Below are 13,533 nucleotides of genomic sequence, written 5' to 3' on the forward strand. Positions count from 1 at the left end.
ACCTGCCAATCCTAAGAAACTTCTTATCTCATTAGGGTTAGTAGGCGATCTCCATTCACGCACCGCTTGCACTTTTTCAGGGTCCACTTTAATCCCTTCTGATGATACAATATGTCCTAAAAACGTGACTTCGCTGAGCCAAAACTCACACTTGCTGAATTTGGCATAAAGGCGCTCCGTCCTCAACGTTTCTAGGACAATTCTCAGATGTTCCTCATGGTCTTTCTCGTTCTTCGAGTAGATCAGGATGTCATCTATAAACACCAAGACAAATTTGTCTGAGTACGGATGAAACACTCGATTCATGAGGTCCATGAACACAGCTGGCGCATTGGTTAGCCCGAATGGCACAACTACAAATTCGTAGTGGCCATACCTAGTTCGAAATGCCGTCTTAGGTACGTCTTCTGGTCGAATCTTCAGCTGGTGATAACCAGATCGCAAATCAATCTTCGAGAACACGCTTGCTCCCTTGAGCTGGTCGAAGAGGTCATCTATCCTTGGTAAAGGATATTTGTTCTTCAGTGTCACTTTGTTCAGTTCTCTATAGTCTATACACATTCGCAATGTGCCATCCTTTTTCTTCACAAAAAGTACGGGTGCACCCCAAGGTGATACACTTGGCCTAATGAATCCAAGTTCTAAAAGTTCTTGCAGTTGTATCTTGAGTTCTTCCAACTCTTTAGGAGCCATTCGGTATGGTGCCTTCGAAATGGGAGCTGCCCCGGGCTCCAAATCAATGGTAAACTCAATTGGTCTATCCGGTAGTGGTCCTGGCAGAATCTCTGGAAATACATCTGAAAAGTCCCGTACAATTTCTACATCTTCTATACTCTTTTCAGTACCCAATTCTCCGTGCAAGTATACGAGGTAAGCTGGGTATCCCTTCTTCATCATTTTCGTTGCTTGCAGGGCGGAGATGATCATTTTTCTTCTTCCCATACTAATTCTGTGGAAATGTGACGGCTCCCTTCCTGGGGGTCAAAACGATATCCGTCTTTCGTTACAAAGGATGGTGGCATAGTTCTCGACTAGCCAGTCCATTCCTAGGATTATGTCCACATCTCCCATCGGTATAACATAGGAGTTGTTCACTACAATCTTGAGTGACCCTATGTTCAGTTCTAGGTTCAAGCACACATGATCTACTGTCGTCATCCCTCCTATAGGTGATGATATACTCAACTTCTGGTCAGCTCTTTCCATTTTAAATTTTAATGTGTCAACACATGTACTTGAAATGAAAGTATGCGATGCGCCCGTATCAAATAGAAGTACAACAGGAGTATTGAGTAGCATGCCCATACCTGCCAGGTTTCCCTGGTTGTTCTCGGGCTGTTTCTGCCTCATAGCATAGACTCTAGCATGACGAGGCTTTTCATGTTGTTTCTGTTGTCGCTGCTGTTGTTGGCGGGCCTGTTGCTGATACGGTTGTTGAGGTTGTGGTTGGTACTGTAGCTGTTGGTGCTGCTGTGGCTGCTGATACTGTGGTTGCTGCCTTGGGTATGGTTGGGGCAGAGCTTGGATTGCTCGCAGATGCGGAGCCTGGATAGGTGGGTTTGGCCTTAAACTCGTTCCATGTTGCTTATTCGGGCACCGATTTGCATAGTGCCCCTTCTGGTTGCAGATATAGCAACTATCACTGCCGGCCTTACAAATTCCCATATGACTTTTGTTACATTTGGGACAATGTGGGGCTCTTTGTTGGTTATTTCCCATCTGTTTCGGTGCGCCCTGGCTTCCATAACCTTGTGACTGGAAGACCCGTCCCTGCCATGGCCTCTTCTCGCCTTGGTTCGGGTTACTGTTGTCCCATCTCCTCTTTCCTTTGAAATTCTGATTATGATTTTGATCATGTGGAGGTGCTGGCGCAGGTATAATTGCAAGTCTTTCTCCTGGCATGGCTGCCTCAATGTCTAACGCTCGGCTGAGCGACTCAGTGTAAGACAATCCTCCGTGGCTTGCCAAAGCCATCCTAATCTCGTGCCTCAGACCGGCACAAAACTTTTCAGCCATCTTCTCATCTGTGTCAACTTGTTCCGGCGCATATCTAGACATATCGCAGAACATCCTGTCGTATTGAGTTACCGACATCTTTCCTTGTTTCAGATTGTAAAATTCAGCCTCCTTTTTCTTGCGGTAGCTCTTGGGTATATACTTGTCATATATACCGGCTTTGAATTGTTCCCAAGTCAGGTTTTCTAACTGCTCTGCTGTCATCGTTTTCATCCTTGCTTCCCACCAGAAATCAGCTGACCCAGTCAACTGAAAGGACATACAAGTCAGGCGTTCTTGGTCGGTGCAACGCAGGAAGTTGAAAATGCGTTCAATAGCGCGAACCCAAGTCTCAGCTTCTGCCGGGTCTCCTGTCCCGTTGAAGGTAGGTGGGTTCTGTCGCAAGAATAATTCCTCAATCCGCCGTTCTGGCTGAACAGGTGGTTGAACTAATTCAGGTTCTGGCCCTGCTTCTGGGCCTCTCTCATCATTACGGGGAATCCTTCCCCCTCCTCTCGGACGCCCTCGTCTTGGTGGCATTCTAATGAGTAAAAACACAAGTTATCAGCGCATTAAAATGCAATAAGGACATACTATCGTTTCTATAGTTACTCCTTAACTCATCGAGTTCTGCTCCTGCTAAAACTTAAGCGAACATATAAATAAAACATAGCGGTTCGACTTGCCGCGAAAGACTGATAGGGTCGCTACATAGACATGGGAAATTAGTATCAATGAGGACTATTTCATCAACATTTGAATCTAAATATGGTGATCTATTCAAGCATTATACATGATGAACTGGCTATCTTGCAAATTCATCATGAAAGATCTGAGTTCCAATAATGCCCTATTAACCAGCGTTTCCGTACTAATACTAGTCAAAATAACTAAGCCAACATAGGGGCATACAAAAGCATCGAAATGATCATCGTTTTTGAAATACACAAATAAGGTCCTACTAAATGCACAAGAGATTGTCTGTATGCATTACGTGCTTGACCCTTGGGTTGAAGCATATGTGTTTGACTGATTTAATTAGATAAGTATCTGTTTGTCCTTGGGTCACAGAAAATCTACCAACAACTAGTAGATCGCAATGATTCAAATAACAAATGGCAATTAGGCAAAGTGTTTCAATAATTTGCCAAACAATTGAAAATGAATAACCATAGGGTAGAAATGAATTGACTGAAAGGTCGAAACGAAATGACCTAATAGTCTGAACCCGTTTGGCTTTTCAGATGAAGGTTTAAAATATATAGGTTTAAAGACCCATATATGACGACTACTGAGATTTTGGCCATGTGGACTGGCCAGGTCCGACACAACTACTTCTCAGTCATTCGGAAATACTTTTCCGAACTTGGCAATTCTTGTTCCTTGGCTGCAAAAGGTATATTTGGTCTAAAATCACCACTTTCTTCTTAATATCTTGAACATGTCCTTGAGAATATTCTAGAGCTTCTCAAACTTGGAGTCTGCCTCCTAGTTTAATGCAATCCTTAAACATTTTCTATAGGCGAAATAAGGTAGGCTCGACCTTACTCAATAATGTTCCTCTATATGATCTTAATGTAGTACTTCTAGTACTTAGTGTTCCTTCACATAGCGCTTGAAATGCAACCATATAATTTGAAGCACTCTTCCGTGTTATTGCAAAAGACCTTCTGAATCATCACGCATTCAATAAGGAAATAGCTTTTGCTCATCTGAGCACCTTATAGGGTATGTGTCTCCATGTGTAATACTAAGTCATGGAATGACCTTAGTCAATGCTCTCATTACGGCTACCAGACTAAATGCATAATCCATGACGTTCTAACTGAGACGATGTCCTCGATAGGTTAAGGTATATATACTTATCTGGAGTATATCCTTAGGGTCTCATTAGAATCTTAATTCATTTGTTCCAGCATTGATCCACTGTCGGCGCTTCTAGCTATTATTAAACTCTAAACCATCTTCGAGAACTTCTCTCGTCTTATACACTTGCGTAAACTTTTATGATCAATCATAATGGTTGATAACTGCTAGTACCCATATCACATCTCGTCTTTCCAATTCGTAGTAGGTGATCGTAATCAATAGGGATTCTCAGTCATGTCCTTATCTATTGCAATAGGTACTGTAAGTAGAATGGTTCCGAATATCTGAAACTATAAGCTGATAGCTTTAATCGTAATATTATAACATCATATACAAAGCATTTTGACCCCTCGTAAGTCTAACTCTGAAGTTCATACATGAATCATGAAGGTTATCCTCAAGCCATAGCTAGTGATAATCGAGGCTAGAAGCGAGTCTCAGCTTATTAGGGATTAGCTAACTGATTACATCAGTTGCACTCATCACTTATAAGCAATATTGTACTTAAACTATCATCGAAGGCAATAGTCGATTAGGTGCTCCGTCTTGCGTGAACAACCTGAATGAAGAACTATGCCTGCTTCAGTGATTCGTGCGTGGCACTCTGTTTGCACTGCTTTCATTGGATTCTCTTCCTCTTTCTTAGCTCTTCACCATGGCTATAGTGAAATATGACTGAGTTCCTAGCTTCTATTGTTCTTTTCGTAACAGTGATCATGCATTCTTAACGCATCTAAGTTCATTGAGATATCTAATCAATCAATAATGCATAAACTTGAATGTAAGCATCAGTACATTCATATAAAACGTGAACTTCTCAATGTTTTAAAATCATTACCACATTCTTTCTTGCTGAGCATGACGATGTGATGAAGTGCTGAGCTTTTGTCGACTGACTCTTTCATACTAGTGATCATACTAGAAAAATTGGTTAACTCTAGGGTTCAGAGCAAATAAACTGCTCTGATACCACTCTGTCACGACCGGTCCTAATTAAGGATAATTAAGCCGGGAAATCGTGGCTAATGGAGGGAGATTAGAAGCGGGGTAGAAAGGGGAATAATCAAACAAGAAAGGATCGTATTTCATCATTGTTAACAACATGGATATCTATAATATAACAGAGTTTTTGTCGTATAGACTCAAATAACTAACAAGTTCGGATAACTCCGACTTATCTAAAATAACATAAAACTTCTGAGTACGCAGCGGAATAAGGTTCTGATTACATGTATGAAGACATGTAACCCTAGAGTTCATTAATACATAATAAGACAAAAGAGTCCCGCTCGTCACTTCATCACCATCGGCAGCTGCTCAACCTGCACATTTAGAAATATATGCAGGGCTGAGTACAAAAGTACTCAGTGGGCACATATGCCTACTATGAAATATAACATGCTTCGTAAAGTTGTAAATTGTCATGCCATCATAAACAGTACAGCAAGGGAGTTTTTCGCTAAAAAGGCCCAAGCTTACTAAATTCATTTGTGATTCTTAAAGTTCGTCTGCAGACTAAGTTCTCTTGTAATCTATCATATCTGGAACTGTGTGCCGGAGAGGTGGCCACCTCTCACGGACACTTGACCGGCCAACCCGCTAGATGACTCACGGTCACTGGTGTACACTAGCCCTGGCAGGATAGCTATCAACTGCTCAAGACCCGAATTCGATTACATGATTAAAGTCACATCAGATAGATATCATACTGAAATTTAAACATTTTATGGCAAGACAATATTTGAAATAACTTCAATTAATTTAGTCATGAAATAACTTGCTTGAACGTAACATTTAAACTCATTTGATATATATGAAAGTAATGCCCACCTGATAGAAATTTTCTGTGGTACAGTAGCTCCTTGACTGATTATTAATCTCGTGTTTGACCTTTATTACGAGAATATAAATAAGATACTGCTCGAATAAAATCCTCAATTAATGAGAATGCGTAATTTAACTATGCATGACTCATATTCCGATAATTATTATTCTGAGATAATAATCTGGGAAATTCTATTATAAATCCTAATTGTCGAAATAAAATAATTTAAATAAGGCTCGTCACATGAGGTCGGATAGATTATCATAATCAATCCGTTCTCATCGGGTGTTCTAATCCGTCAATTAAATAAACCCCGTTCCTCGTAGTCAATAGAAAATAAATACTTCAACCTATTCGCTTTATAATCTCATAATTAATCGGGCTTAATAAATAAGAACAAGTAATGTTATAAAATTAAAAAAAATAAAATAAAATAAAAAGGCTCAACATAAGGCACATAAGAATCACAATCAAACATCATCAAAACATGCTCTGCTTTTACACTGACTCAACTTCAAAATTTAATCTGTTCTGACTCCGACATCTCCTGGACTCGAGACTCATACCGAAAGAAAGATCTTCGAGTCTAGTTTCATATAAAAAAAACATAGAGTCGAAAACTCCAAGTGGTTTGAGAGATATGACGTTTTTACCACGATCTACCATGTTCGGCAGTTTTGAACAATCGAAAACTTGTATTTTTGAAAAATAGTAAACGTTGTCAAACTGGGCTCAACTTTGGTGGATATCTAAATAACACAATAAGGTTAATACCATAAAAATTTGGAAAGCTAGATCACCCAGGAAGCTACTGAAATAAATGACTCTTTTCTCTGTTCTCTGAAATTCTCAGTAGTAATGTGCAGTTTAGGTTTTGCATTTTAAAGAAGTATCATACGAAGTTGGAATGGCTTGAAATTTTACCAGGGTACTCAAGACTCATGTAGGGACTTGCTATAAAATTTTCAAAGCTGTTAGACATCGACAAACCGTCGATCACAGTAGGTCAGTAGGCCTACGAAATTCATATTTATAAGTCCTTAAAAATAATTTATATAAATCAAGAAATAATAGTTTAATCCCAAAAATATTCATTAAAAGTCCATCCTAATTTAAATAAAGAACGGACCTCATTTAAAATAAATAGTCCCAAACTTGTTACGCACATATACTAAATCTTTCACGAAACATCCTTTAAAATAAACTTTGATACATAGAAAATAATTCAACAACTTGAGCTCTTAAGGGGTTGTTTTACAACAGACACCAAATCTACCTCGGATCTCCAAATGAGGCTCCAAAAGACATTCTGGAAACTAGACATTTCAAGGATCATTCTCCAATTTGAATCGAATGAAAAACAATTCAAACGAGCAAGATATGCCCTCTCAAAGATGGGTATTTAACAAGCAAAAAATCTGTAAATTTCATATTTCCAGATTACAACCAAGTCAGTGGGCTTTCTTTAAAAATTCATATCTCCCTTTACAAAACTCCACTGGGAACCCCAAAGGTCAATCTGGAAACTAGGGAGAGATCATAACACTCTCCAGTTGGATTTACTCTAAGAACCTTCATGGTTTAGAAGATATGACTATCTAAAGTTCAGTGCACAAAAAGAGTTCAAGTTTGGCAGATTCAGAACATAAATCGGAAAAACCACTTTAAGCTTCACCAAAAATTCTAAAACTGAACAAGTAAGTTCCCAACATGTCAGTGAATATTCAGTAGAAAGATAGGCTTGAGAATCAAATATTTAAGTCGGCCTTTTCCACCTCAAAGTCGTAGGTTTGTAAAATCTACTGGATGGTACATGGAATAAGAACTAGATTTCAAGAATTTATACCGGTTGTTTCCCTTACTCAAAAATGGTGAGGCCGATGTCAAAAGAAAGATACGGGAGTCTAGAGTGACATATTCAAGTTTCAAAGGTTTTCACCGATTGAAACTTTACTTATGATCTCCCAAAGATTGTTTACCAAAAATGTATTCCAGATGGGCAGTGATGTTTACAAATTCATAAATAAATCATGCGAGCTCTAAATATTCTGAAATTTTACCAAAATATAGAAAATGTATGAAAGATGATACACAATTAATTTGAGAATTTTTGGGAACCGTTTGGATGATATGCAACTGAATTCAAAATAAAGAAGCTTAGTATATACCTCTTCAAGTTACAATTTGGAGTTGGAGGAAACTCTCTCTCCCTTTCTCAACTTCTTCTACACGTTTTGGTGAGGGAAGAAAAGACTTGATGGCTGGAACAATATGTGTTGTTGCATAATTGAGTTGGTGGTGAAAGTGGTGGGGAAAATGGTGGTGAAAGTCAAAAAGTAGATTTAGTGGTAAAATGGAGTGGGGAACAAAATTAATGGAAAGAAAAAGAGAAGAAAAAGAAAGGAAAAAAAATGTAGAGGATAATTATTGATGTATTTTCTCTGTCTCGGTGATTCTGTAACTGTAAGATGGATCGTGTGCTCGTATATGCTTGATACTGTTTATTTAAATAAATCTCGTATTTCGACATGTGATTTCTCGCTTAAATCGATAAATTATAAAATGAATCTAAATTAAATCCGTAAATTTAATTCGTTTGTTGTTCTAATATTTAAATTAAATCCGCAGATTTAATTAACTCACGAGTCAGAAATAAATCACGACTTGAATAAAGATAAAATCTAATTTCATCTTGCTTAAATAAATAACGTGACTTTGCTAAGTCAGTTATAACTCTGAAATAATATCATTAACTGCTTTAACAATATAAATTCAGGATCATAAGCTGAATTCATATTAGGATAAAAACCGTTTTCATTCACTGATGAACAAAAATAAACACTCATTAATAGATTTAAAATATATAAAAGAGCGGGTCACTACAAATTATTACTTGCGTTCTTGGGTAATTTGTCTAAATGAGATTTCTTCATCTTAATGCTATTAGAATATTAAATTTAGGTCTGACGTCTCCTGCTAGGTTATATTTTAATAAGGGAAATAGACAGGTCTGGCATCTCCAGTTGTCTATCGACACAGTAAGTAGGAATTGGGGTACGTCCGTTGCGTTCACGGTATCCTATAACTGGTTGATTGATAGAGATTTATGTTATGTTTATATAATAAGTATTAATGTATTCGTGTGGAGACGATACTCGGTTACTGATTATTTGCTACAATTGCACCGTGTTAGTTGCGGTATTTTGTTGCTAACAAATTAGTGATCACCTGCTTACTACTTGCTATCAGTTGCACAGTTTAATTGCGGTATTTTATTGCTAGTATTTTAAAAACTAATTTCAATATTTTCCAATGGCTAGACTCGTGAGGTGCGGCTTCCAAATTTTGGAAGCCATCATTGGAACTACTCTTATTAACTTAACTCTTTCTTCACTCATAATATATTTAACTATTTTTATTAAAATTCGTGCCACTTTTTTTAGGATAATTTTTATAGTGTAAATTGAGTATATATTTCAATACATTCTACTAAACATAATACTATAATATAATATAATATAATAAAAGAAGTTTTAATCAAAATACATCACACTTTATCTCATTTTGCATGTCAAAGGAGCATCAACAAAACCTCTTTAGTAGAAAGATATATCGTAATTGAAAGATAACTCGTACGACCAAATAATATAGATATTCTCTCTAACAGGAATAATTTCAAAGGTCTGTACTACAATCTACATATAATAAGACAAAATAAATTGAGAGATATATATGATTCAAAGTTTAAATTTGCTTTCAATAATAATTAGCATTTCACTAAGTTTGTTACCTAGCATCAAACCTCTTATGATCCTAGTTTATTTGTGTCTAATTAATTTAAAATTTATTACAAGAGGATATTAATTTTAAGAAAAAATTACCCCCTGCATCCATATCTAATTCTCTGTTTGAGGATTTCGTTGCTGCAGAATTTTCTGTCCCATATACCTGCATGACAAGATATTAATTAATTTCCCCAACATCCAACAAATTAAGATACTACTATATATAAAATACAAAATGAGAGACCTTCCAAGCATCATTAGTGTGGCCTGAGGGTTGGTCCCCGGCGAGAAATAGAAGGTGGAGCCGTCGATGACGCGCAAGGAGTGGACCCCGATGACGCGATAATCGCGGTCGACGACGCGGCCCACCTGGCAGCCCCCGTGGTAATGCCACAAGGTCATCACGGTGTCCCTGCAGTACTGCTCCATGGAGTAAGTAGCGGCTACGTGTTTCCATCGTAAGTTGATGGGAAGAGACAGCATCAACTTCTGTAGGGATTCAAATGAGGTCGAGGGTTTGAGGAATTCCGACAAGGCCCCTGACTGGACAACTTTCCTCAATATCTCCATGCCTCCAACACACCTCGCCACGTCCCTTTCGTCCTTGAAGTAGTTGAATGTCACTCTCGGGTTCCGATTCGGATCCTTGCTCTCGAGCTCCAAATACCCGCTCGACAAAGGCCCCATTATCTTTTGCAAGACTACCCCAACTCCACCGCTGCTGGCGTCCATATCTTGGATGCTTTGGTTCGTGGGGATTGAAAAATTGAAACTATGAATGACTGGACTGACCGTGTTTGCGACATTCACGTAGTCAAAAATGGAAGAGGAGTTGAGGAGCCCACTGGCAGCTTCGATGTAGCTGCCCACATCAGAAATGCCGACGACTTGAACGAGGGAGATCTCGACGGGCCGAATGGAAGGTATGAGCAACGCATTCATTGGATTATCGGACATCCCCTGCCCCACAAATGCTTGCTCCATTACTACGTTTATCCCTCGGGCCCGTAGCTCTTGGCCCGGCCCAATGCCACTCAACATTAGAAGCTGCGGGCTGCCCATTGCGCCAGCTGATACAATTATCTCACTCGCGCCTCCACTGTTCAAGTATGCTCTGTGCTTACGCCCGTTTGAGTCTTTGAACAAAACTCCATTTGCCTTGGGCCTTTGCCCTGCGACCACCCAAATATGTTTCAAATCTTTATGGTCTTTTAATGCGATTAGTATAGGGGTGAATTTATTTTGGTTGTAAAATTTTCATTGGAAAACAATGAATAATAAAATATGAGAAAATATTATCTTTTTCTCCTTTTACATCATATGGTTACTAGAGAAGAAAAAATGAGAAAATGTTGGAAAATATTTTCACATAACTACCCAATTATCTAACATTTGAGAGAAAATGAGTGAAAAAGAGCTGCTTGAATAAATATTTCACCATGCCCGAAGAAAATTTTCTATCATAATAAACATATAAAGATAATAAAAAAAATTGTGATAATATATATTTTCTCTCATTTTTCATCAAAGTAAACAAACCTAATAGTATGAATTACAGAAAAATTATGAAATACTCCATCTGTCCCAGCCCAATAGACTCATTTCTTTTTGACACGGAAATTAAGAAACTTACTTTTTAGGATTAAAGTGGTGTGGTCCACACCAATTAAGTACATTTTATTTACTCAAAATGGAAAATGAGCTTATTAGAGTGAGACGTCTCAAAAAGAAAAACGAGCTTATTAGAGTGGGACGGAGAGAGTAGACAACCATCCTAGTTATCCTAGTTTTCATTAATGGACTAAGAATCTTGACCATTGATGCGCGCAGAATTTTGATTATCATCCAAAAGAGCATTACTGTGTACATACGAAAATTAAATCTTCAAGTATGAAATTAAATAGACAACAGTCCTAGTTATTAATTAAGTTAGACTTTGTTCGTTATATAATTAAATTTGTTTATTTGTTAGTCATATAAAAGTTTTATGGCCCCTTGACAATAATGTATGACTCCGCCACCGATAGCACTGGTTAATTAATTTTTTTCCTTTTGTAATATCAAATAGGCTATATTCCTGTTATATACTATATAATATATATAAAACACAAATTTTTTTTTTGAAAATTGCATAAGTAAATAAAACAATATATATTCGTGACCTGGGGAAGTGGTGAAGAGGATTTGGTGCACAGCTGCATGCAAATAAACAGTAATATTGTTTGGCTGAGCATACTCCAACAAATCTGCGGCGGTATGCCTAACTCCATCTTCATCGAAAATTGTGCCCCCAATTTTGGTACCATGCAAATGCTCGTACGTGAAGCCATTGTCGGGCAACACGCCGGCGTCCAGCAGTCCTTCTCTCACCGCCGCCTGCCACTGCCGTAGTCGCGGCCGGAACGCCACCTTCCTCTCCACCCACTCGTACGACTCATTCACTAGCCGCGGGTCCCACCCGACCTGATTCACGTAGTCGCGGCTGGCGCGCGTGTAGAACCCGGCGTTGATGGCGGAGCCTCCGCCCAGCACGCGGGCGCGGTGGTTGAACACGCCGTCGGTGGAGATGAACAACTGCGCGGCGGAATAGGGAGACGGATCCGTCAGCAATTTAACGAAACCCGCGATGTGGACGACGTCGGGGTTGTCGTAAGGAAGGCCGCCCCTCTCGAGGAGTAGTACTTTTGCGGAGGCGGAGAGCGTCGCTGCCAGTGGGCATCCGGCGGTTCCGCCTCCGATGATTACGTAGTCGTAGTAACCTATCAACGGAGCTGATGCTGCGTTTTTGGCAAATGAAGTGTATGGAGCTAGTATGCAACACAAACCAATACTTGTTCAGTTATTCAATTTTAAACCCCGGCTACAAGCAAATAACAGTTATTAATGGTACATATATATATTTAGCTTTCTAATAATGGAATTAATTATACGTCGTTTATGACTAGCTACAAGGGAGAGAGAGCACCTTTATCTGCAGAAGAATAAACGATCAAGAAGAAAATCCATAAGGGGACTGCAACAATGAGAATTGACTTTCGGGAAGCCGCCATGTTCTCAGAATTAAAAAATATGAATCACATTCACGAATTCAATAGTACTAGTAGAACATCCAAATTGTATATACAATGCATAGTTTATATATTAAATAGTAATGTCAGCTAGCCCTAAGCAATTAAAGAGTTAGTTGGTAAGATACGTGCAACAATGTTCATATAAGTTTTGAATTGAAATAAGACAAATATATGTAAAATGGATAAATATTATCAAAAGTATAAATCATTTTATATATATATTCATATTTAAATTGAAAATAATATTCAATTCTAGCATTTCTTATATAATATATATATATATATATATATATATATATATATATATATATATATAGGGGAAGACTAAAATAAGAACGCTTCTTAAAATATAAATTATGAACCATTTTCAGCCCTTAGATCATCAAGATCTACGGTTGATTCATCACCTTGTTGGATAAATTCATGGTCCTGAGTTCGAATCCCAAAGGTAGCAAAAAAATATTTTTCGCAATTCATGCCTTTATACAGTTTATTCATGCGTGTTATACATAAAATTCATGCAGTTTTGCTGGTTCGTAATTCTTAAAATAAGGGTGGTTTATTGAATTATGTCTATATAAATTATAATGTCGAAATAATAACTATTTTGACTATTATGCCCTTATACACTTACACGATTTATATAAATTTTTATCATTAATATGCTCGCACTTAATTGCATAAAATAGGACAATAGCTTATAATAAAGGACTAAAAGAACTTAAATATAATTATATTATTATAATATAATTTGTATTTGTGCGTGTACTTAAAATTATAAAATTATATATATATATATATATATATATATATATATATATATATATATAGGGAGAGGTTCAAGAAAGAACCATAAATAAAAAAAGAACGGAGAACCATTTTCAGCCATTCGATCATCAAGATCTACGGTGGATGTATCATCTTGTTGGATGAATGCAGATCCTAGGTTCGAATCCTGAAGGGAGCAATTTTTTTTATTTTTTTTAGT

At 37.8% G+C, this 13,533-nt stretch overlaps 1 protein-coding gene across 1 annotated transcript; it reads right to left on the minus strand.

Moving 5' to 3' along the window:
- Nucleotides 1-9,369: 9,369 nt before the first annotated feature.
- On the minus strand, nt 9,370-12,579 carry LOC131014521 (protein HOTHEAD-like). The gene is made up of 4 exons (XM_057942512.1): nt 12,440-12,579; nt 11,637-12,281; nt 9,719-10,646; nt 9,370-9,637 (listed from the first exon to the last, which is right to left on the minus strand). Exons 1-4 carry the CDS (start codon nt 12,522-12,524, stop codon nt 9,586-9,588), a joined length of 1,710 nt encoding a protein of 569 aa, XP_057798495.1. The 5' UTR covers nt 12,525-12,579; the 3' UTR covers nt 9,370-9,585.
- Nucleotides 12,580-13,533: the final 954 nt, after the last annotated feature.

This window comes from Salvia miltiorrhiza, chromosome 3, assembly GCF_028751815.1.
Source record: "Salvia miltiorrhiza cultivar Shanhuang (shh) chromosome 3, IMPLAD_Smil_shh, whole genome shotgun sequence".
NCBI lineage: Eukaryota > Viridiplantae > Streptophyta > Magnoliopsida > Lamiales > Lamiaceae > Salvia > Salvia miltiorrhiza.